At 41.9% G+C, this 24,792-nt stretch overlaps 1 protein-coding gene across 1 annotated transcript in view; it reads right to left on the bottom strand.

Moving 5' to 3' along the window:
* NR3C2 (nuclear receptor subfamily 3 group C member 2) overlaps nt 1–24,738 on the bottom strand; it is a 450,621-nt gene extending 425,883 nt beyond the window's left edge. Inside the window, 2 exon segments of the mRNA XM_027769929.1 lie at nt 16,942–18,697; nt 24,497–24,738. Of these exon segments, the coding sequence (XP_027625730.1) occupies nt 16,942–18,695 (1,754 nt within the window). The 5' untranslated portion in view covers nt 18,696–18,697; nt 24,497–24,738.
* Between the last annotated feature and the right edge of the window lie 54 nt (nt 24,739–24,792).

Here is a 24,792-nt window from a genome sequence, read left to right as displayed (position 1 = left end):
CCTGCTGGAGTAAAATTGGCAAGAATCAAATTTTCTAAAAAGCATGTTTCATCAGTGTTATAAAATCACAAGGGCTAGGCCATGTTCACAGTTAGATTTCTATTCTTTACATCTGCTATTCTCAGGTACTGGCAACGAACCCATCCTTCAAAAAATGTACAGTTCATACAAGCATAGTCTCTTATAAAAGCAGTTTGCTTTTTAAATGAACATAGCTTAAAAAATGGGAGTACAGAGACCAGCACTTGGCATAATGGCTATGTCGCTGGATTCCCATGTAGTCATCACTGGACTCCCATGTAGTCGACTGCGGTTCTAGTCCTGAACCTGGTGGCTTAAACTCGCGCTGGGCATGTGTGCATGCGTGACAAAGATCCTGAGAGAAGAATGGAAGAGAAGGGACTGCGGTGTGGCCATCCCCCATGGGAGTTGATTTCTCACTTTCTGTCTCTCTGTCTCCATCTTTGTGACAAGCACACATGCCCTATAGCAAACACCTCTCAAAAAAAATTTTTTTTTAATTAAATGGGAGTACATGCTGATGGACAGCTAACAACCACTCAAGGACCTTCACATTTCAATCATATGTCAGTTATCAGCTAACAATGAAAGGTTGCTGTATTTATAACTCCTCTTTCCCCATTTTAGGCATTTGTTAATTTCTTCAGTACCCTAAAACACAGTTCTTACAAGTGGAAAAAGTATTATTTTCACCTGAATCATAGCAACCAAGTCCAAAATACAGGATATATATCAATGAAATTTTTAGACTTTTACCACACATTAAAAAACCAAAAATGCTTCCAAAAGTCTCAAAGGATTAACTCACTTGTATACCCTCAATTGGATATGAAAATGACAAATAAATGGTGGGGGAAAATACTCTGAAGGACACTTGCACTTCCACGTTTATCCCAGCATTACTCATAACTGCCAAGACATGGAATCAAATGAAGTGCCCAAGAACTGATGACTGGGTTGAAAAATTGTGGCACATATACTATAGAGATTATTCAGCCAAAAGGAACAATGAGACACTGTCATTTGCCTCAAAGTGAGTGAATAAGGAAGAACTACTGAAAAGTGAAGTAAGCCAGATTTTTGACAGACAGGACTGTATATCCCCACTCAATACATACTGAATGTCTGCACTCTATGGCAGAAATTGAAAGATCAAAAACTATGGTATTAGAGAGGATAAGTGTAAATACCAAAGTCTATAAGGGAGAGGAGTAGATGGAAGAGGGTAATGGGAGTAGCAAAGAAAAGAAACACTAAACAGTCAGAGTCTGTAAGGGAGAGGAGTAGATGGAAGAGGGTAGGTGGGAGTAGCAAAGAAAAGAAACACTAAACAGACCCAAGAAAGTAAAATTCTCTACTGAAAATGATACACATGGTAATAATTGTCAAAAACAAACAGGGCTTGCAGGTGGTAGCTAAGGGCGCTGGACACCCACATAGTCGACCGTGGTTCGAGTCCCAGACCTGGTGGCTTGCTTCCTCACTTTCCATCTCTCTCTCTCTTGCTCTGTCCCTCTCTGGTCAAATCTAGTAGACAGACAGATAAATAGGGTTAAATAAAATAATTCTTAAAAAAATAAATTCATACTTTAATTCTACAAAAATACTTTGTTATTATATGACCATAAGTTTTTTAGTCATACCTCAAAGTTTCCAAGAATAAGTCTCTCTAAATATCATTTTCATTAAAAAAAAAAAATGTGAGACTCCAAATTGGCATAAGCGAAAGAATATTTGCTCCCATTCTATCTCTATACTTTCAAACTTTGTAGCCAAAATCTCTTCTCAAGTATATCAGAAAAATATTTGTAAGTAAACAAGAACTCTACCATGTGATAGAGAAAAATAAATGCATTTCCACTTTTGGAATAAGCTCTCTGAATTCAAACACCAGTTAGCTGAGAACATAATTAACAGACTCCTGGACAAGCTGAGGTTCTGTTCCTTCATGTCCTCTTAAGCACACCAGAAACGCAAATCTACAATTTGTAATTCATTTGCATAATCTCTCACCAGCTTGCTTTCCAGGTTTGCCAAACTAGTAGTTGGTTCTTCCTGTTTCCATTTCCTTGGGGTATTTTTTTTCTACAGTCTCATAAAACATATTCTATTCTGGTGATGAAATGATCAAGCAAATTCTACCTCCATCCAAACAGGAAAACTAGTTCCTTTTCTCTGATATTATAGTCATAATTCTGCTTAAAGTTCCTCTTTATTCCTATTAAGCTCTGCATTTTTTTCTTTCATATGCTCCTTGGCAAGGTGCTTTTTGTGCTGCTGATAATACACATGGCTTTGTGGTACAGTGGAAAAAGAACAGGTGTGGAGTCAGACATGTTGACTTTCACTTATTTCTTCCTTTGAATGGTCTCTAACAGCTATCTCTTAGGCCTGCCATTGTAACCACTCAGGCCCGAGCCAGTCTGAATTACCAACACTAGCCTCTCAACTGTGTTTTTGTCTCAGTCACTATTTCCTATCTCACTTGTGAGATTACCTTTTCTACTCTTATGTAATTCCCAGGTTTTTGTTGTTGTTGTTGTTTTTTAATATTTAATTAAAAGTGCCCAGGTTGGGGCCAGTAGGTGGCATGGTAGTTAAAGTGCTAGATTCCCACCTGAAACCATAATTCAAATCCCAGATCTGGAGACTTGAAAATCACACCAGATGTGTTTGCATGTAAACTCAAAATCCCAAGAGAAGAATGGAGGAGAGGGAAACTGCAGCATGGCCAACTCCCTGGGGGGCGATTTTTCTCACTGTCCCTCTCTCTGTTTTTCTCTGGCAAATGCATATGCCCTATAGCAAAAACCTAAAGAAAAAAAAAAAAAAAGAAAGAAAGAAAGAAGAAAAGAAAGAGAAATCAAAAAGGCACCCAGATTAGCCCCATAGCACAGCAGTTACGCACTGTGTGTGGAGGACTTGGATCCTATGTGGCTGACCATGGTTTGAATCCCTGCCCTGGTGGCTTGAAAACCACAGTAGGAATGTGTGCTTATGTGTCCAGAAACCAAACAGGACGGAGAGGATGGAGCAGAAAGGACTGTAGTGTGATCATACTCCATTGGGGATGCTTTCTCTGTCTGTATCTCTCTCTCTCTGGCAAGCGTATACACCTAGTAGTAAAAGAGAAAAAAGAAAAAGCTCCCAATACTTTGTCCAGCATTCACAAATTTCTATAATCTAGTTTTCTACCAAGCAGGCTTTATCTGCCCTGTCTGTACATCCCCACTGTGCTGTGATTTATTCCTTGACTATTCTTCCCCAACTCTCCCCTCCCCCCAACACACACCCAAATACCACCAGTCTCCAAATGCCAACCAAAATCTCACCTCCACATATAAAGCTTTCCTTGACTATTCCGGCCCACACAGAACTCTTACTTTTCTAATCTTTGGTAAGGGTTCTTATCTGCATCCTAGAACCAAACACATAATTACAGAACAAGGAAAAGGCTGTACACACTCGTGTGAGTCATCTTCCCGACTCAACGGGAGTACAGTAGGGACATTTGGCTTGTTTCATATTCATTTGGCTTGTTCACCCACATTAAGGACACAGGGAGTACTAAATAATTAGAAAAATGACTATTATTTTTCCCTCTGTCAATACGGAATTTTAAATAGCGACTTTTCTCTTAGTTCTAGGTCTTCTATCAACAAAAGCTTATATTAAAATACTCTGATAACAAAAAGAAAACAATCCAACAAAAATAGGCAAAAGACTTATTAAGAGGTATGAGAGGAAACAAACAAGTAACCTCATAATAAAAACTAAAAGCACAACTCACCATTAGCTTGGAACATACCATTACTAACTATTAAGCTGAGATGAGAAAAAGCAAGCACAGTATTTATTGAGAAATTACTTAGTGAAAATCCTAAAAATATGCTGACAGGAGTCACAATAACTTTTTGTTAAACTCAGTAGAACTCTCGTGTTATTTAATACAAGTGGCAAATAAATACGTGAAAAGATGTTCAGTATCATCTCAGCATTAGGAACATACCAGAATAAACCACAATGAGGTATTGCCGCTTATTGTGATGTCTAAAGATAAAAATACCCACTCTATCCAGTGTTGGCAAGGACGTGATGAACTGGAACTCTCATACACTGCTGGTAGGAACACGGACTACAACAACCACTTATGAAAACACTTTGATGGTTTCTTAAACTTACACCTACCGGATGATGTAGCCATTCCACTTCAAGATATTTACTGAGGAAAAACAAAGCATATGCCATGCAAAGGTTTGTCTATAAATCCTGGGTTGCTGGGAAAGTCATGACACATTTTTGCATAGAAAAACATAGAAAAATACCGTGGCTTTTCCAACAGCCCAATACTTACAGTGGCTTTCGCTGTAGTAGCCAAGACGGGAAATAAGCCGAAAAACTATCCACAGATAATAATAAATGCACAAAATGCGAAATAGCCACAAACAGACTACTACTCAGCAACAAAAAGAAATAACTACTGATACACAGAACGTGAATGAATCTCAAGTTCATAAAGCTGAATGAAAGAAGCCAGAATAAGGGGCTACATAAATAGTATTCCACTTATGTCACAGTCTAGAAAGAACAAAATTATAGGGACAGGCCACATATAGTGGTCACTGGCTTTGAGAGTGAGGAATTAACGAAGAAGGGGCGACGTGAGGGAATTCTGCTGGGTGACAGACTAGTTCCACCTTTTTTGGGTGGTGTTTATATGACTACAATTTGGCAAAACACGTAGAATCGCACACCAAAGAGAGTGAATTTAACTATTTTTAAATTAAAAGGGGCCAGCAGGTGATGTGGTGGTTAAGAGTACTGGACTCCTACATGGCTGCCCGTGGTTCGAGCCCTGGACCTGGTGGCTTGCTTTCTCTCTTTCTCTCCTCTCTCTCTCTGTCCCTCTCTGGTCAAATTAAAATAAATAAAGTTAAATAGAATAATCTTTAAAATAAATAAACAAACAAGTAACCTTACAATAAAAACTAAAAATACAAATCACCATTCGCTTAGAACATACCATTACTATTAAGCTGAGATGAGAAAAAGCAAGAACAGTATTTATTGATAAATTACTTAATGAAAATCCTGAAAATACGCTGGCAGAAGTCACAATAACTTTTTGTTAAACTCAGTAGAACTCTCATGTTATTTAATAATAATTTTATTAATATTAGGTCAAGAAAATCATGACATATTTTTCTGTTTTTTAAAAACATTATTTCTTTATTTAATTCCATTTGTTATTATTATTTTTTAATTTGACCAGAGACAGAGAGAGAGAGAGGAAGGGAAAGCAAGAAAGCGGGCTGCCAGAACTGGGACTTGAACCGCATTTGACCACATGGGATTCTAGCACTTTTAACCACCACGCCACCTGCTGACCTGCTGGCTGCCCCCCCCTTTTTTTAAGAGAGATTTTTGCTATAGGGCATCTGCGCACACTAGAGAGATAAGAGACAAAGAGACAAGATGTGAGAAATCACCGCCCCAGGGAGATAGGACCATGCCAGGATCCCTTCTCTTCCATTCTCCTCTTGGGATCTTGGCCATGCATGCACATGGGCCTGGTATTAGTTTAAACCACTGGGTCCAGGACTCGAACCTTGGTCAACTACATGGGAGTCTAGCGTCATAACCATTATGCCATCTGCTGGTCCCCCTTTTCCTATGTTTTTCAGTGCAAAAGTGCATCATGACTCTCCAGACGACCCACTATTACATAATCACCAATACCTCGCCAGATACATACCCATCCCCCAGGCCCTCTGCTAACCAAATTCATTTAACTGAGAATGAATGAGAACATTCAATGAGAACATATTTACTGAACATCAACCAAATACCTGGCATTGCTTCCAGTGTGGCAAATACACTGGGACACAGGCCAGCCAGGGACCTTGCCCTTCTGAGGTCTACGTTCTAATTAGGGGAAGTGAAGGCAACGAAGGGCCGGAATGGACTCTGAAGGCAAGAAAAGGGGCTAGGGGTGAGGTGCCAGAAGGCAGGAGGTCACCACATTAAATAACAGGGTTAGAAAAGTCTCTCTAAGAAGGTGACATTTGAGTTAATCCCAAGTGATGAGAACAAGGCAGTGTTCTAGTCCATTTTGTGGCTAATAACAAAGGAGACCTGAAACTACATGATTTATAAAAATTGCCGTTTATGTGGCCACACTTTGGAGGTCTAAGGGCCGGGGACCTCCCTGGCTACATCACAGGACAGCGGAGGGCAGGAAAGCGGGGTCTCTGTTCCTTTGTGGGCCCCTGACTGCCTCATTCCCCCTCCTCATAAACCCAACTGGACTCCATGGAGGAAGCCCCACCCTAGCCAGGCAATGGCTAATCTCTTTTCCAAAGCCCCACCTTTCTACGTCATAACTGGATCAAGTTTTCACCCTCTTAATCCCCTTACAATGGCGCATCCATGTTTTCAAACTGCATCAGGCAAGAAACCAAATCGAGAGGTAGGGCCTTCTTGGCCCAGGGACTAGTGAGTACAGCAGCCCCCAAATGGGAGGGGGCTGTGTTCCTCACGGTGCAGAAAGGCCGGCGTGGGGAATGGCAAGGCGGAAATAGGTATGGAGGACAGTATTGGGGCCTGATAACGTAGTGCCTTACAAACCCTAAGTTATTTTGCTTGATGCTGTTTGCAATGAGAAGCCACCAGAGAGCTTTATATCAGCCACATGACCGGATTTATGTTTTGAAACGATCCATCTGGCCGCCTGTTTTTGTTTGTTTGTTTGTTTGTTTTCAGGATATTCGGCTTTCTTCTCCATCTCAAGTATTTGTTTTTACAATTCCTTCCACTGTGTGCCCTGAGGAGATCCCATACACCATCTCTGTCTCAGTTTCCGTCTGTAAAAACGATGACACTAGCCATAACCTGTCCGTTTCGTGTTGCAGTTAATTATTGGCCTCTGAGACTTAACTGCAGTCTCATTTCTGTTCTCACCTTTCCAGGACCCTGGCCTCATCAGTTATCTTGGCTCCCTCTTCCATTTCTCATCTCAGTCTCCGCTCATCTCCAATACGCCCTCTCCACAGGTTACCGTTGAACAAAACCCTTGCGCTGATCCTGCTTTTTCTTGGTATTACCATTTCTTTCTTGAACCCTTTCTCTTTAATCACCAAAATAGAGGGCACCCTGCTTGTCCACACCTCCAAGTTTCCTTTCTTCATGCTCACCTGCTCCTTAGCCAATCACAAGATGATTCCCTGGCCCACTGCTCCACAAAATTCCTGCTTGGAAATCTCCAGCGCCATTTGGTCACCACCCAACTGGTAGGTATTATTCCTGGTCTTCCCAAGCCTATTATGAGGTTTAGTACCACCATCTCCCAATGGAAGGGAAGGACAATGTACCAAGAAGGATTCTACTCCCAGCTCTGTTACCAAGCACTGTGTATGATATAAAAAGAATGTAATTTCTTTTTAAAGAGGTATTTTTGCTACAGGGCACCTGTGCTCATCGGAGAGACAGAAAGCAAGAAATCCTGCCCCCCACCAGGTGGATGGCCATGCCACAATCTCTTCCCCTCCATTCTCCTCTCAGGATTTTGGATATGCACACACACACGTCAGGAGTGAGTTTTAAGCCACTAGGTCCAGGACTTGAACTGCAGCCGACTACATAGGAGTCCAATGGCATAACCACTACGCCATCTGCTGGTCCCAAAAGAATGTCATTTCTGTGGGTTTTAGTCTCAGTGTCCATGCCCACAGTAGGCTGGATTTACAGCCAGCCTAAGAACCCTTCCAATTTGGAAATTCCAAGACTCCATGTTACTTCCCTTTGGCATCCATGACATGACACCGTCTTCCCAATCTCTGTCTCCTTCTTCAGGTCCTGCTGCTCATCTTCTCAACGGGGTTCCTAGTTCTAAGCACCCAGCAAAATGCACTTTCGAGCAGACTTGAGTCACTACACATGTTCCCTCCCCAGGCGATCCCACCTAATTAACTCCTTCTTTGGCCTTCAATGACAAGGCCTCCCACATCCTCAGCCCAACCCACCCACCCCTGTGTGGAACGAGTCCACTCAGAGGTTCGCTCTGGCACCAAAGACACTCATCCCCAAGACATATCACTTGTTCTCCAAGCCTGTCTTTCTTGGCCCCCACACATCTCTTACTTGCTCACCATTATTTCTTTGTGGGGTTTTGTTTCGTTTGAGAGGTTTTTACCTTAGGGCGTGTATGCTGAGCCAGTGAGAGGGAAAGGCGAGAAACCATCCCCCAGAGAAGATGGTTCTGCGACAATCCTTTCCTCTCTATTCTCCTCCTGGAATCATGGGCACACATGCACACACACCTGGCATGACTTTCAAGCCACTGGGTCCGGGATTCAAACCACAGTTGGCCACGTGGGAGTCTAGCTATGCAACTGCTACGTTATCTGCTGGCCCCTTTCATCATTATTTCTAACACTCAAATTCATAACAGAACTTTGTTGCCAAGTTTCTACATATTTTACCATCCAATTCTACTCGAATACCAACCTCTCCCCTTTCTCTTCCTTAACAATTTAGTCCCAAAGTCAATATGTAAGACACAGCAAAGGAGATGTCCACAATGGGGGGAAGGGGTGGGCAGCTGTGGTGGCCTACGGTGGGTGTCAAGTCCGAGGGTGGCTCTGATACTTGATATGCAGGTATGGTCCAGGCAGGGACAGGAGGGCTCCCCATGGCTGTGCGCTCTAGTGCAGAGCATTAGCACCGAGCTGGGGTAAGAGGCATTCATTGTGGGCATATATGTGACCCTACCACCAGGAATGTGGAGGCAGATGATAATTGGAGACAGGAGGGTGTCTGCAGGATTGGGGATGGGGAGGTGGGTATTCCTTAGAGGAAACAGCTCATCATTGCCAGGCTGGGACAGCCAAAGCACAAGATAAGCCTAATGCAAGGAAGAGGGGTGGAGACATGGCTGAAGAACACAGAATCCACTTGAATGGACAACCAGGGGTTCCATCAGGCAGTTTGAACATCAAAACCAATGACAGTAGCAGGCTGTAACCCACCGCATACACCCAGAAACAATGTTTGCAGAAGGATGGGATGTTTGCAGCTTCCAAGTACCTCTCCACAAAATGTCTTCTAATGGCAAAAAGAAAAGACTAACTTGATTGTGAAGAAGCCGGACAGTCAGCATCTGAATCATGTGACCCAAATCAACTGTAATCGCACCAGCTAGAGTCTCATGCCACCTAAGACCAGGCACTGAGGGGACCACATCATCACTCTGAGATAGGCCTGCCAAAGGCACGTCGGCTGAACCTCATCATGAGTAAATACATGGAAACCCATAATGGAGGGACTTCTACAGAGTAACTGGTTTTTAGTCTTTAAAAGTAGTATAAAGTCATGAAATCTAGAAAAGACTAAGGAACTCTCCAAGACTGGAAGAGACAAGAGACATGACAATTAAGCAAAACGTGCACTTCTGAAATGGATACTTTGGCTATAAAAACTATTATTGGGACAAGTGGCAAAACCAGAATGAGATCTAAAGAATAGCTGTTATGGTGACCATGGTTTGAATCCTGGTCAGCTTGAAACACTTTGGGCATATGAGGGGAGCCCAGGGTGAAGGACTGCAGTAAGGGAGGACTGTCCCATGGAATGTGCTCCCCTGTCCTTCCCTCTTTTCCCTCCCTCTCTCATCTGCATATGCATGTGCTCTATCATGCATAATTAAAAAAATTAAAGAGCAGATGGTAGTTACTTATTAATGCTAATTTATTGATCTTGATGGTTGTAACTGTGGTTTCTAAGCGAACATCCTTCTTTACGGGAATTCTTTGTAAATGGATTCCTAATATTTCTGTGCAATTTGTGATTATTTCAAAATAAAACTTTTTTTAATAGAAATTATTCCTGCAAAAACTTCTGTAACATCTCCAACCTATCTACTTCTTTCCATTACCCCTGACATCCTTGTTCCAGAGAGCCTCGTGCCTATCTTCCTGCATAGGTGGGATAATTTTTCAATAAGGCCCTCAAAACTCTGATTCGCCTACAACCACTGCCCAATTAAGGTTTCCCCAAGGGCACACTTCAGCTCACACCATGTGCCTGCTGCAGTATGTCAACAGTTTTTATTTTTGTTTTGTTTTGTTTTTATTACCTGCTAAACTAAGTACAAATTTCTTAATGTGACTTTCAAGTTCAAGACTCTTCTAGTCCTACTAACTTATTCCAGGCTTTCTTCTCCCAAATCTCCATTATCATGCTAGCCATGCAGCTGGCCAAATGTGTGTTTTGCCCACTTGCAGGGTTTTGCTATCCCCGCTCCCTCCATTAGGAAGTACCTGCTCCTGCCCCCTGCAATTTTTCCAAGTCTAAGTATAAAAACCAACTCTGACCCCCACCACCTCCCCATTTTCCAAGACTTGCCCACATACCCTCTCCCTGTCAGAACACTCCGTCAATTTAGCCCCCTAACCCGTATCGCATTCTGTTTCACACTGCAAATTTTGTATATTTGTCCCAATAACTCCTAATATATAAGGTGAAGTTACAAATGAAGTATTCCTTGGTCATAAAATTAAGTCATAGCCACAGTTATGAATCCAGATTGCCAGTTATTTATTACCTCTCGCTCTCTCCCTAAGGTATTCGCTTTTTAAGTATTCAAATTACTTCTTGTTTATCCCACTTCCTTCCTTAGACTACAGCTTTCTATTTCTAGCATAAAATACAAACAATTCTGATTTGTTTTCTACACTGAAATTTCAGCCTCAGCCATACCACTAACTATCCTAAATCCAGAGGGTTCTAGAGCATCAATGAAGTAACAAGCGCCTCTATGCAATTACATTTTAACTTTATCGTATCCTTACTATATAAAGAACAAAAGATCACTCTTAAAACTGAAAATAAAGCCTATACCTTACCAGTTTAAAACCAGAAATCATAAAATTGGAAATAAAGTCACCATCAATTTAATATGCTTCTATTTTCCCTCAGTTCTCACTAATAATTTTGGAAAACCATTCACAAAGATATGCAAGCTAATGGCTGTATTTAAATGTAATCAGAAAGCCAATATTTTTCTCTCAATTTCAATTTAGTAAATGAAAGGAAACGATACATGATCTAGCAACAAGACTGAAATTTTTTCAGCAGATGAGTCCAATGAAACTAAAGTCACAGCGGAAAGCCAAGCAAAAAAGCATTATTTGGGAGGGAAAAAAACATAACCTTAAAGCATCAAGGGAAGCAAAGCATTGCTCCAAAATGACTGGGGATCAACCTAACATCTGCTGTGAGTCTGACACTGCAAGGACCGAGAAGGTCAGACACACCCAGAATTTCAATCCTGCAAAAGACATCAAATCTATAAATGCCAAATCTCAAGGTTCTAGTTTTAGTATGTCACCGGTATGGAAACTGCATAAGGTTGAATAATTCAAGTATACCTAACTGAAATCATGGGTTTTATCTCAGTTTGATTTTTCATTTGTTTGTTTTTTGAGAGAGATTTTTTTGCTATAGGGCGCATGTGCTCACCAGAGAGACAGAGAGAGAACAGAGACAGAAAGCGAGAAATCACCCCTTGGGAGGATGGCTACGCTGCAATCCCTGCTTTTCCATTCTCCTCTCAGGATATTGGGCACCCACACACACTCACCTGGCATGAGTTTTAGGCAAACCTTGTTCAACCACATGGGAGTCTAGCGAAGTAACCATTAGGCCATCTGCTTGTTCCCTCAACTTAAGTTTTTTTATTTTTTAAGTACAAAGTAAAGAGCTCTAAACAAATTGATATTTTAGGTGATAAAAGGTAGACATGCTAATATATAAACCTAAGACACTTGCTACGTTAAAAGCAAAGCTATACAGTATTACATAGTTATTTGCATATTCTGAAGCACTAAGTATTTTTTTTCCAATAAAATTATCACCATTCTTCCCAGAAGTACCATAAGTGAATGATAGTAAATGAATCATCAGAAGTCAATCTCATGTAAAAATCCTTTCTAAAAATATTATTTAAAATACCTGGAGAAACTCTAAGTACATTAGCAATTTCAAAATCAAAATATTAGGAGACATATCATTTTTTAAAAAGCTACATGTTTTCATTCCCAAATGACCTAAGCAATGCTATAAATGGATTTATTCTAATAAGCCCCAATACTCTCTCTCTTACACATGCACACATGCACACATGCACACAGACACACACACACACACACACACACCCTCTCCCACAAAAAGCCACCATCCCTTGGGACCAGTAGTTGGTGTAATGGCTATGTCACTGGACTCTCATGTAGTCGACCACAGTTCGAGTCCTGGACTTGGTGGCTTAAACTCACGCCGGGTGCCCAAGATCCCGAGAGAATGGAGGAGAAGGGACTGTGGTGTGGCCATCCCCCCGTGGGGTGATTTCTCACTTTCTGTCTCTCTGCCTCTCTGGTGAATGCACGCACCCTATAGCAAAAACCTCTCCAAAAAAAAAAAATTTTTAAAGCCCCCCCAAAAAAAAAAAAAAAAAAAAAAAAAAGCCACCATCCCGCCATTCTTTCATACTTTGCATTACATAAAGATATATACATCTCAATGGTTTATCTAGAAAGATGATGGAAAAGGCAAACTTCATCACAAACTCCTTGAATTCTGAAGTTTTCAGCTTATCATATAAGGCAAGTTTCAAAAACCTTGAGGGACAATCAGAAAATAAAAGTTAAGTATAGGTTATTCACTAAATGACTTCACTCCATCATGAAAAACACCAATCAGTACATATCATGACAAATACCAAATGACTAGTCTTAAACAACACCCGAGTATGCCCTTTGTAACCGTGAACAGATGCCAATCTAATGGCGTCTAAGTCCACGTTAGTGCTGTGTTATGAAGCTATCCGAGCAACTGTGACTACCACCATAAACGGGCGGTACAATGTCAAGAGAAATAGCCTGGTTCCATGTGGAATAGCTCAACAAAAAGAACAAGGAATTCACAAGTGTCAGATGGTATAAAAGGAAAGATCTGATGAAACTCCGCTTTTCAGAGAAAAATGACAGATTACCCCTCCTCACTAGAACTTTAAAATGATTAACAGCAACTGCCATTTTTCTATCTAGATTACCCTGAAAGCTATGCAGACAGACTTATGGCTAAAAACTACTGGGACCCAGGTTAGCAAGTATGAGAAGCAATATTCTATTTTGATTATATTTGGAAAAAAAAAAAAAACACTACAGGGCTACACAGTAGTTTCACTGACAGATCTCTGAGAGCATCTATTTCAACTTCACTTTCAAATGAAGAAACTGAGGCTCAGAGAAGTTGAGGCCTGGCAAGGTCACAGTTTTGTGTCTGGGCTGACAGGGGAACGCCAATTACATGACAACACTAGGTCCAGCGTCCTGCATTTAGCTTTGTCATAATTGACTCCCAGATTTGGCATTCAGACAACCCATTCACTAGAAATGATTAACAGGGGACTTTTCATCCCCTCTCTCCCAGAATGCCCATTGAGTGAAATAAAGACTACACACACCTCAGAGCCATGACTCATTGCTGTCAGCCTGAAAAGTTCACCTGAGTGGGAATCATTTCTCTTATTTGCATAGCATACTCCTTCCTCAGAATGCTATTCAGTAAGGCTAACACAAATACAGTAACATCCTCTTTCTTCAATAAGCTCCAAGTGGTAGATAGGATACAATGCAGACTAACAGTTCCAAACTGCTGGCTCTCAAAATGCCTTTCACTCTCGGGAAGTATGGAGGAGTTCAGAAACTTCTGTGTGACTTAAGGCTACTGATATCTACCGTGTTAGAAATGAAAACTAAAATTAAGTCATTTAAATGAAATGAGAGTAAAACTGACATTGTAAATCATTTAAAAACAATGTTAGTACATGTTAACATAAATATATGTTTATTATTTTGTAAAAAGTACGCTTTCCCAAACAAAAAACTTTAGTAAGAATGGCATTTTACATTTCTGTAAGTCTTTATAGAAGACAGTTGGAATTTCATAGCTACTTCTCCACTCAGTGTGGCAAGATATGTTGTACTTCAAGTATATGAAGAAAATGTGGCCTCACGGACCAGCAGTTAGCGTAATGGCTATGTCGCTGGACTCCCATGTAGTAGACCACTGTTCGTGTCCCGGACCCGGTGGCTTAAAACTCACGCCGGGCATGTGTGCGTGTGTGCCCAAGATCCCGAGAGGAGAATGGAGAAGAAGGGATTGCAGCATGGCCATCCCCCTGGGTGGTGATTTCTCACTTTCTGTCTCTCTGTCTCTGTCTATCTGGCGAGCGCACGTGCCCTATGGCAAAAACCTCTCCCCCCCCAAAAAAAAAAAGAAAGAAAAGAAAATGTGGCCTCACTACTGGAAAAGGGGAGGAATTTTTAATGAACTTTCCAGATAATTCTAACTATGATCTTTTTAAAAAGAATTATTTGTTTAATTTTTTTTTTATCATTATCATTATTCTTCAATTTTCTACAGGGCATGTGCGCTCACCAGAGAGAGATAGAAACAGAGAGAGACAGAAAGAGCAAGCTACCAAGTCTGGGACTTGAACCATAGTCAGCCATGTGGGAGTCCAGTGCCCCAGTCACCATGCCACCTACTGGCCCCACTACCTATTATTTTTTGCTACTACCTTAAAAATTGACAATGAGTAATTTCTTAAAGGTTAGATGCAATATAGAATCTGAAACACTATCAACAAACTTTTCTTGTACTATCACATTAAAACCCTCTGGTTGACCTTCCGTTTTGAGTGGAACTTTCACCAAGTCATGATTTCCAACTTCATAAATGGTCTATGGAAACTTCAAATCATACTTTGAAATATACCAGAAACCAGCTTCAAGTTCAACCTACAGATGAAGGCTACTATAAAACCTTGAAGCAGTTACACATTGTCTTGATCCTTTATGATCTTTAATTCATTAACTTATTCAACACTCCCTACAATGGGGCATCATCATCATAAATTAAGAAATAGGCAAAAATGTTGGATTTCAGCCCCAAAGACAAACAATAACATATCAGAAATGAAGTGTGGATGAGCTTAAATTAAATATTATACTAGGTAGACTGAAATCTAGAAAAAGATCGCAATAGCCTCTGATCTTAGGCCTTTATTCTTTTTGGTTTAATTGCTAAACCCTAGAGGGGGTGACTTTCTCTCTCTCTCTCTTCCCCTGGCCTAATTCACACGTGTGGGCACAGATACTCTATAATAAAGGGGGAAAAAAATCACATCATGTGCAAAAATGCTCTTCTCCATAAGTACAATGAAACACCAGCAGTAAAACACACGCTGAGCTTGGTTCACGGTGGCAGCTACACTCTCATGACTGTGTTAGAGCTTAGAATTTAAGAGCCAGCATTAGCGTGTAATCGAATAGTTCATACTATGGGGACCTATAAGGATGTCTCCTTTATAGGATGTTTGCTTCCATAAAAGCAAGAGGAACAAGGTTAGAGCCAATGACAAGAACAAGAATACACAAATTAGAAGTTTTTTGCTTTGGGTTTGTGGGGGAAAACACTGAATAGGAGAAAAACGGGAATACACATAAACTCTAATATCCTGTGAATGGCATAGATGAATTTCCCCAAGTAGATTTTAAAGGGAAATAGCCACATGGTTTTAGACGCCAAAGGGATGAACTCTATCTAGAAAATCTACTTCTTATCTATTCCATAAAAGGATCATTTATCACAACCATGTAATAAACAGACCACAGAAGCAAAGTCCAATGCAAGTGTTCACTGTATAACTTAGAACCAGCCTTGATAGTCTTATCTAAAACCTCTTCCTTGTTTTTTCTAAATATACAACATGCTATCTGCAACAGGGAAAGCCAAGAGATATTTTACAGTAGAGTATGTCTTCTTGCAGGCCTGAAATTTATAAATATTCCAATTCCCAACTGCAGCGGTATAACTCACTTCCAATGTGAGTAAGAAAGCAAGACTGTCCACTTCGTAACTTTAGATGTGCTGAGTCTTTCAAAGCCCTGACAGTTAGGGAAATGACATATTTGTATCAAAAAACCACACTTTCAGAGAATGAACGTACCTAGAAGAGGGTGGGAGGGAGAGAAGCTTGTGGGTCATAGATTTGGGGTTCAATCGTATTTTCCACAAACAATGAAGTGATTAATAAAGAAAGCAAAAGAAAAAAATTTGAGACCATGAAGAAACTAACAGAAAGCAATTTTAATGAACTGACAGACATCTGCTGAAAAAAAGCAACTATGAAGCACTTTATCTGCTCAAATGAATACACAGTAGCCCCCACCCCAGTCCGAGGTTTGGCTTTCTGTGGTTTCAGCTACCTGCGGTTAACCACAGTGGGTTCTTTTTATTAATATTAAATATTTTAGACAGAGAGACCACATTCCCATAACCTTTATGACAGTATATTATAATTGCTTTATTTTATGATTAGGTATTGTTGTTAATCTTTCACTGTGTCTAGTTTAGAAACAAAACTTTGTCATAGGTATGTACGTATATGAAAAACATAACAGGTATAGGATGCAGTGCTACCTATGGTTTCAGACATCCACCGGGGTCTTGAAAGTTATCTTCACAGATAAGGGAGGACCCCTATCATAGCTAGCAACCGAAAAATAAACATTTTCCAAACACGTAACATAGGCAATGGGGAGGGGATACCAATCTATGCTCCTTCAAGGTCAACGCTGATATTTCTAAACGATTTTTAAAAATGGTTTATTCCTCTACTTAAATAAAAACATTATACCAACCAGCCAACGGAGGACAACGAAATGATTACTTTAAAAACAAAACAAAACAAAAAACTGAAATGTGTGTAAATTGCAAAGATAAAACTAATCTTCGACGTGTTATAAAGCCACGATTAAAAAATACACGAGATCAAGAAAGAGAAGGAAACCAACTGACCTTGATACGTTTTCTGGAATGTACTCTAGGACTGGATATCCATCGCTTCTTCGAGCTGACAGGTCACCGTGGGATTTCCATGATTCCACTAAAGTATTGACAGGAGGAAAGGAACTCAGGTGTTGGAAAGACTGGTCTCTAGCCGACCGTGATAAAGATATTGTACCTTGGGCACCAATCCTGTAGTGAAAAGACTGCCCACCTGAATTCACGCCAACAATGGCTGATGAAGGGATGCTGGCCTCTGGGTAGTAGCTCCCATCATCGGGTTCTTGCTTAATCCCCATTGGGAATCCGCTGCCTTCACAGTTACCCTCAAAGCCGGGCACGGGTGGCCCTAGAATTCCTGATAGAGAATAATAGTCTTTATCATCCATAAAGGAAAAATAGGAGCCATCCATAAATGGAAATGGGTTTACTGTGGGATTCCCTTTAAAAGAGGCGCCTGAACACGAATGCTTCGTGGACTCTTGCTTAATTGGTACGGAGGAGAAGGGAGAATCAGAATGTATTTTGCTGTTTCCTCCCAGGCAGGAGCTGCTGAAAGCTCCGTCTGGTTCTGGTTTGATGTACTGGACAATGTTCAGCTGGCCAGTCACACCGTTTGAGATGGCGTTCTCCACTTCCTCAGTCTTAGGAAAGGGGACCTCGTGAGCACCTTTCTCGTGCGTGTCTGGACTAGGAATCACATCCCGGGTAGCACTGGATCCAACCGAGGCGCCAGAAGCAGGGTAGCTGAAGGCATTGGGGCTACAGATAGATCCCACAGTACTGGCGGCCGGACTGGAGAGCGTGGATCTGTTATTCGTGTTGGAAGGGCTGGAGACGGAGCACCTTGAGTTGTTGATATTCGCAGGGCTGGACACACAGGATCGCAGAGTGACGTTATTCGGACTGGAGACCGGAGACTTTACACTGCAGTGACTTGGGGGGCTGGAAATTGGGGATTTCATGCTACTTAGTGGACTAGAGAGAGGAGATCCCACGTTGCTAGCGTGTGCGGGGCTGTGTGACCTGGAACCTCGATTGTCCACAGTGGGGGAGCACGTCAGAGGGGTTCCCTGGGTGATAGGGCTGTGCACGGGGAAGCTGCCAAAGCTGGCCGTGGTGGAGGACACAGAGTTGATCCCTGCAGGACTGCAAACCGAAGATGTCATGTTCAGAGGGCTGCAGACAGACGGGCTCTTCTCGTGACACAGGATCGGGCTTTTCACCATGGCACGCATGACCCCGCCATTCACAGCGCTCCCAGGGTCAGGCAGAAAGGATCTCGAGGGTCTGCTCACGTTGCTCAGCGTGGAAGGCCGGTGGCCGTTTTCTTTGTAAAATTTCATCAGCTGTTCAACATTCTGATAGATCTTAGCTGGGCTCAGACTCCCTTGCTGGGCGTGCTGCTCAAAGGCGTAGTCGGCCTCTCGGACAGAATCCATGTACAACCCCATGGACTCGGCGACAGTGGCCGACAGTTCCTTGGGTTCCAGCTCCGTCTTAATCTCAGATGTTAAAATCCCGGACTGAGTATTGTCTTGCTGGAGGCAAGGGAGTAGTTCGTGTTTTTCTTTGCTGCTTCCTTGAGTACTGTTGTTTGGAATAGCACCGGAAACACAGCTGACGTTGACAATCTCCATGTAGTTATTCTCCTCGGTCCTCTCTGCAGGTCCCAGGGAAGGACGGTCCACGGGCTGGGAAACTTGACCCCACCGTCTTTCCATATCTAGACCTTCAGGGCGACTGTGGTAGCCTTTGGTCTCCATAGCTAACAAATACATTTACATGAAAAAAAAAAATGAGAGTCAGTTATAGCGATATTACTCTCAAAGACATTCTCAAATTGCACTTATGATGCTATAAATCCATATTCTGCTCATTACATGTCTAGTCATAAAACGGTTACCTTCTTGAGTACAGTCTAGGCTGTAACTTGTCCAGAAGCCATACTGGGAAGCCACAGTCCTATAAAAATAGTTTGCATCTCAACGAAAGGAACATATTTGCTATTATACAGTCTTTAGAGTTTGCAAAGAATATTTACAAACATAAAATCATTTAACATTCAAGAGAACCCCTAGGGGTTGATGAGGAAAGAAGGAAACTGAGGTAGGTGGGACAAGGTCAAGTTTAAAACAGAATCTTCTGGGCCAAGCCCATAGCCTAGTGCTTAAGGGAGCAAGATCTCATGATGACCGGAAGTGATGTGAACCCTGGGCTGCTGGCGTGAAAGGCACACCAGGTATACATGTATGTGTGCACACCCCAAATCCCAGCAGGATGGGAAGATGAAAAAGAAGGGACTATGGCCTGGCTACTGCATGCACCCACTGGTAATTGGGAAAAAAACCTCAATGGGACCTTTGGAGTCTTTTGATCGTATGGAAGACTATCTAATATATGGCCTTATTAAAAATCTCCCTGGAGCTAGCAGGTGGTGTGGTGGTGAAGACGGTGGACTACCACATGGCAGAATGTGGTTCAAGTCCTGGCCCTGGAGGCTTGCCTTCTCCCTTTCCTTCTCCCTTTCTTTCTCTGGTGAGCAAATGTGCCCTATAGCGAATTTTAAAAATTAATAATAAATAAGTTATAATCAATCATTTTTTAAAAAATTATTTTAACTTTACTTATTTTTAATTTGACCAGAGAGGGACAGAGCAAGAGAGAGCGAGCGAGCGAGTGGGAAAAGCAAGAAAGCAACCCGCCAGGTCCAGGACTCGAACTGTGGTCTGCCACATGGGAGTCCAGTGCCCTTAACCACCATGCCACCTGCTGGCCCATAATCAATAATTCTTAAAAAAAAAAATTGTCTGTATTTAATACATGACCCTCTTAAAAACAACATGGAAACACAATTGAAGTTACTATTTCCAAATGTAAACTGACCAGTTACCATTAAAAAAATAATTTAAGAATTCTTTTTTAAATAATTAGACTTTCTTAAACTAGACTGATAATATAATGCCAAATTCTGAAAAGCGGAGACTTGTAAGTCCTGATTAAGATGGTCTGCAGCTCAGAGACAGCTCAGGAATGTCAGGATTCTTCTCTACTTCAGTTCTGGCAAAGACTGGCATGCACCCTGACCCAGAGATACCTCTGCTAAAAAGATTCTCCAATGGTCAGACATTTGTACTGTCAACAGCCCACCGGGCACGTGAAGAGGGGCCCTGAAGTGTGAGCTCTCGTTCATTCCACACCACCAAGCACCAGCTACATCCTGGCCCTAGGACCAGCCAGTGCATCTGTAGTGATAAAGAACATCGAGCAGTCCCCAACCTCAGTGGGATTGTTTCAGATACACAACCATATCCATCAGCTGCATAGACAAATGTATGCCATGGATGGAATAATTTTAATAGGCTATATTTATGTCATGCTTATGCATTATAGAATTCAATACAAGAGTGCCAGTCCATATTAACTCTTTAATCCATACAAACTACCCAATACAACTGGTAAGAATATTATCTAAACAAGAGGCCCAGGCCACACAGTGAAGTGTAGAGCAGAATTAGATTCCAGATGTCTCCCTCCATCAGGATTTCTCAGCCTTGGTACTACTGTTATTTGGGGGCCCATAGTTCTTGGTTGGGGACCTTGGGCGGGGGTTGGCTGTAAGATGTTTAGCAGCTTCGCAAACCCCTGTCCAGCAGTTGCCAGCAGCACACCCTCTCCCTGTTGTGCCAACCAAAAAATCTCCAGGCAATAACTAAAGGCTCTTTAGGGGCAAACGCTCCCTATCCCTCAATGACCACCACAAAAAAGACTTTTTTTTTTTTTTCTAATTAACTAATTCTCAGGAAAAGTTTACTTGTGCATTTTAGTGTTGTAACATCCCTAAAATCTGTGTGCATGCATTTTTCAAATCTTTCATACCTAGAAACGATCTATGACACAATGAAAGTCCCATCCTGCAAGATACGGTTCTGGAGTTCTGTGCACAAGCGTGACTTGAAGCCTTTCATTCTTTCTGTCTTTGTCAACATCTCCCTTGACCTCACCTCATTAGAAAAAAAAGGAAAAATTAAAAAAAAAAGAAGACTAAGGAGTCCTTTTGCTACAAAACTTGTGTTAACTAACATTGAAAATAACATAATTTCTCTCTATAAAATTAGCACTAGCTATGATATGAACCTTATGATAAGGTTCTATAATAAACGTAATGCCCAAATTGTCTGAATATTATGGCTGTCTTTCATTTTTCAGTATTCTATACTAGATTTTAAATTTTTAAGAAGGCAGAAATTATCCATTTCACCCTGGTATCCCAAATGGAATGCAAAGCGCAAATTAAAAAAAAAAAGTAAACTATTATAATCAATACTCAGTTTGTAATATTAAAGCCTACCAGTTAACACAGTATGCTTGTACTTAACATTATCCTGTGAATTCCTAATCAAAAACCAATTGCAAAACAGTGGAAAATAAATCCAATTACAAAGGTTGAGGTGGTTATCTGATAACTTCAGCGAAAAATTTCAGTGTGGATCAAAGCCACGAAAAAGTTTAAAAAAAAAGCAGATCAAAGCCACAAAAAAGTTTAAAAAAAAAAGTGAATTGGAACTCAAATAGTGAATACTAACTTTTATTTTACACACACACACACACACACACACACACACACACAAAACCACTTATCGGAGCTATGGACGGAAAAATACCAGTTAATATCATGTCTTGCTTCTACCTCTGCCTAAGAATAATACTAGTAAATATTATGAGCTCTCTCAGCTTCTTGCACCACCATCAACCCAAAGGCCTCCTCTGAAACATCCCTCCTCACTCCCACAGCTAAAGCCTCATTCTTTCTCCTGATCCTACATAAGTACCCCTGAGTCTAAGGGGGAATCCCCACCCAGACTCCTCTCCAAAGCATCATCCTCCAAACAGTCTATTGGGAAGAGTGGTCGCTTGCTGCTTTTTGGAAGTCTCAGCGTGTAAATGTACACGTTAAACCCCCTGTGAGATTCTGGAGTGCAGAAACCAGTTTACTTTGGAATCCAGCATTCCCTAAATAATTTGGCCACTGCTTCCTTTTTTCACAGCTCACCCACTAGGATCCTGAGTTGCAGAATGCATCCCTCCACCCTTAGGCATGAGCCATATCCCAGATGCACGACACTATGCGAAGATTTAAAGAGAAACTATAGGGGGGACAGGTGGTCCCAAAGTCAGCCTGAAACCCTCTACAAGGAAGCGCCTTATCCGCTATCACCATCCAGCTGAAGACAACCTTCCAAGTCCTGTTTGGCTAGCCTTGAACTCTCCACATAAAACCGCCTGTACTTCACCAAGTTATTGACAGGACTATTATTAAAGAATGTGCAAAAAGGCTTGGCTGAAATCTAAATTAGCTTTGTTTAAGATACTCCCATCTGCCAAACCAATGCACCTCTCTACAAAGAAAGAAGAGGAAAAACTGTCCACACATACAGAAGAAAGGACAGCACCTGCAGTGCTTTCTCAGCAAACATTTTCTTAGGGTCAGGTGGCTTTTAAACAGAGGCTTTGATATAGTTTATACTAAATTCTCCCTATTATTTTAATTAGTCCTTTCTGTAAACAAATGGCTCAGGTTAGGAATTTATTTCCTATGTTGTCCAGGAAACCGAGGTTGTCTTTTTGAAACTGGCGTACAGACCACGGCTTGAGCAGACTTTTCGCCAGTCAACCTGAATTTACTACTGAATATTGAGAATACTATTGGGTCGTTGGAAAAGTCATGACGTGTTTTTCTATGCAAAAATGCATCGTGACTTTTCCGACAATCCCATAGTTGATGGATATAATCCTCATAGAAATGAATATCCAGAGGGTTAAAGTGGCAAGTTTTTGTTTTGTGTTTTTAGGGTTTTTTTTTTAAACACTAAAGCACTGTATGACATGAAGCAGATAGTGGTATGCAAACTAGCTTATGTAAAATCAGGCTTGCTGCCCTTACAATGGAAACTGTACCAGAAACTTCCTTGGGACAAAGGTAAAAACCATTATGAACCTTTAATTTTCATGCCAATGGCCTCCCCCAGAACATAAAGGACATTCTCTTAAGTCCTGAAAAGCACTGAAGGAAGGTTCTACTCTCAGTCCCCACCCCATGTGCTCCCAAATACTATTTTTACAAAGGAAAACCTGACTTTAAAATGGTATGTTTTTCAAGCTGTGTTAACTTGACCTCTTCCATAAGGAAGTAGGGGTTTTTTTTCCCCTCAGGAATATTAACAAAGATCCTTGTGAATCTGTATTTTACGTGAAAACACTTTCACTTTTAACATCCCCCAGAGCACAGTCCCATTTTGAAGGTATCGTTTTCTACACTTATCTCGCTGGAGGAAGGCACCTTAAATACTGAGCCTTGAGAGCTCTCCAGTCATGGCAAGGTTGCACAGTTGTAAAAGTTCACCATCCCTAACTACTTTTGTGATTCCCCACTACAGAGCTATTGTGTTCCCCTTTTATACATGAGGGAAACGGTTTTAAAAAATCTGCCCAAGGTCACCGAAGAGAGCAGGGGGAACCAGTTAGAACCGAGCACACCTGATTTCTACTCACTCACCTAATTCACTACCCACCGGATCTTTCTAAATCCCCTGACAAAACTACATCTCTCTTACAGGAGGGGAAAAAAGCACTTTAGATCATTTTTAAAACTTCTCAGCGCCAGCATTTCCATGACAGCGTGCCATGATGTCAAACATAAAATTAAAACTTCACAGCAGGACTTCCCAGATGGAGAATGCTGTTATCATTGCTATGTAAATATCATCAATAACAGCACCTAGAGAACTGGCAATACAGAATGTTAAAAAAGCAATTTGGTGCATTTAAAATCGGGCGGATTCAAAGAGTCGTCTGCTAGCAAAAGTTTTCCTAACTCCTGTGTCATAATGAATAAAGAACAGCGATGGTGCCGTCAACCACTATGACTTAAACCTGGTTTTTAAAAACTCAGTGGGAAAAGCCACGCACCTAAAATTCGGTAGTAAGGCTGGGATGTCACCAGAGCCTCATCGCTCCCTCCCCTGCCCTTAGAATTCCAGCTGATGCCGTAGGAAGTAGAAAGCGTAGCCTCTCTCCTGAGTTTCGTGAAAGCTAGGAACGGGAAATGCAGAATTTTCAGAACCCCTTTCATCCACAGATCTATCAAGATCTATTCTATCTCCTTCAACTGCCCTTATCCCGTACACCTCCGGCTGAGATTTGGGAGCTTCCGCAACTGACAGAGGAAAGAAATATTATTCAAACATCCTTTAAATATTCAACGAGGAAAACGATCCGAAATTTATCTTTGGGGAAAGGGAAGGGTGGTAGACCTCCCACTGCCAGAGGCGGCTAAAGCTGCTCGTTAGAGGGCATTTCTCCAAAGTGGCCAAACTTTCCCAAAATAGTCCTCTGGCGGCCAATGGGGGGGAAAAGTGGAAAACCAAAACAAAACAACAAGCACACAGCACCATACTGACTGTGCCTCCGGATTACGCAGCCGCTTCTCCCTGCAAAGTGCACGCTCCCGCGCCGCGGCCGCACGCCGAGCAGGGCAAGCGGCGCCCCGCTGCGCACCCCTACACACCTGCCTCGGCCGGGGTCAGTCTCTCGCCGTCTACCTGTTGCAGCGCTTGCCACGGCCGCGACAGCCCAGCTGCGGAGCCGCCCTAAATCCAACCTCATCCAGGCCGGCGAGTGCCGCTCTCCCCGCAGCGGGAGAGCCCGAGGCAGCAACGCTCTCGCACCCAGGTGACTGCACGGGCTTCCTCTGAGCAGCCTGAAGTTGGCTCACGTCTCCGGGGCCCAATGACACCCCGGGCGCCGAGGGGCTGAGGGGAGGGGTCAGGGGCAGGGCCTAGGGCGGGCAAAGAGGGAGCGACG

The sequence above is a fragment of the Tupaia chinensis genome, unplaced genomic scaffold (genome assembly GCF_000334495.1).
Source record: "Tupaia chinensis unplaced genomic scaffold, TupChi_1.0 Scaffold000098_1, whole genome shotgun sequence".
NCBI lineage: Eukaryota > Metazoa > Chordata > Mammalia > Scandentia > Tupaiidae > Tupaia > Tupaia belangeri.
The sequence above is the reverse complement of the archived record's forward strand: the minus strand, read 5'-3'. Positions and strand labels throughout refer to the sequence as shown.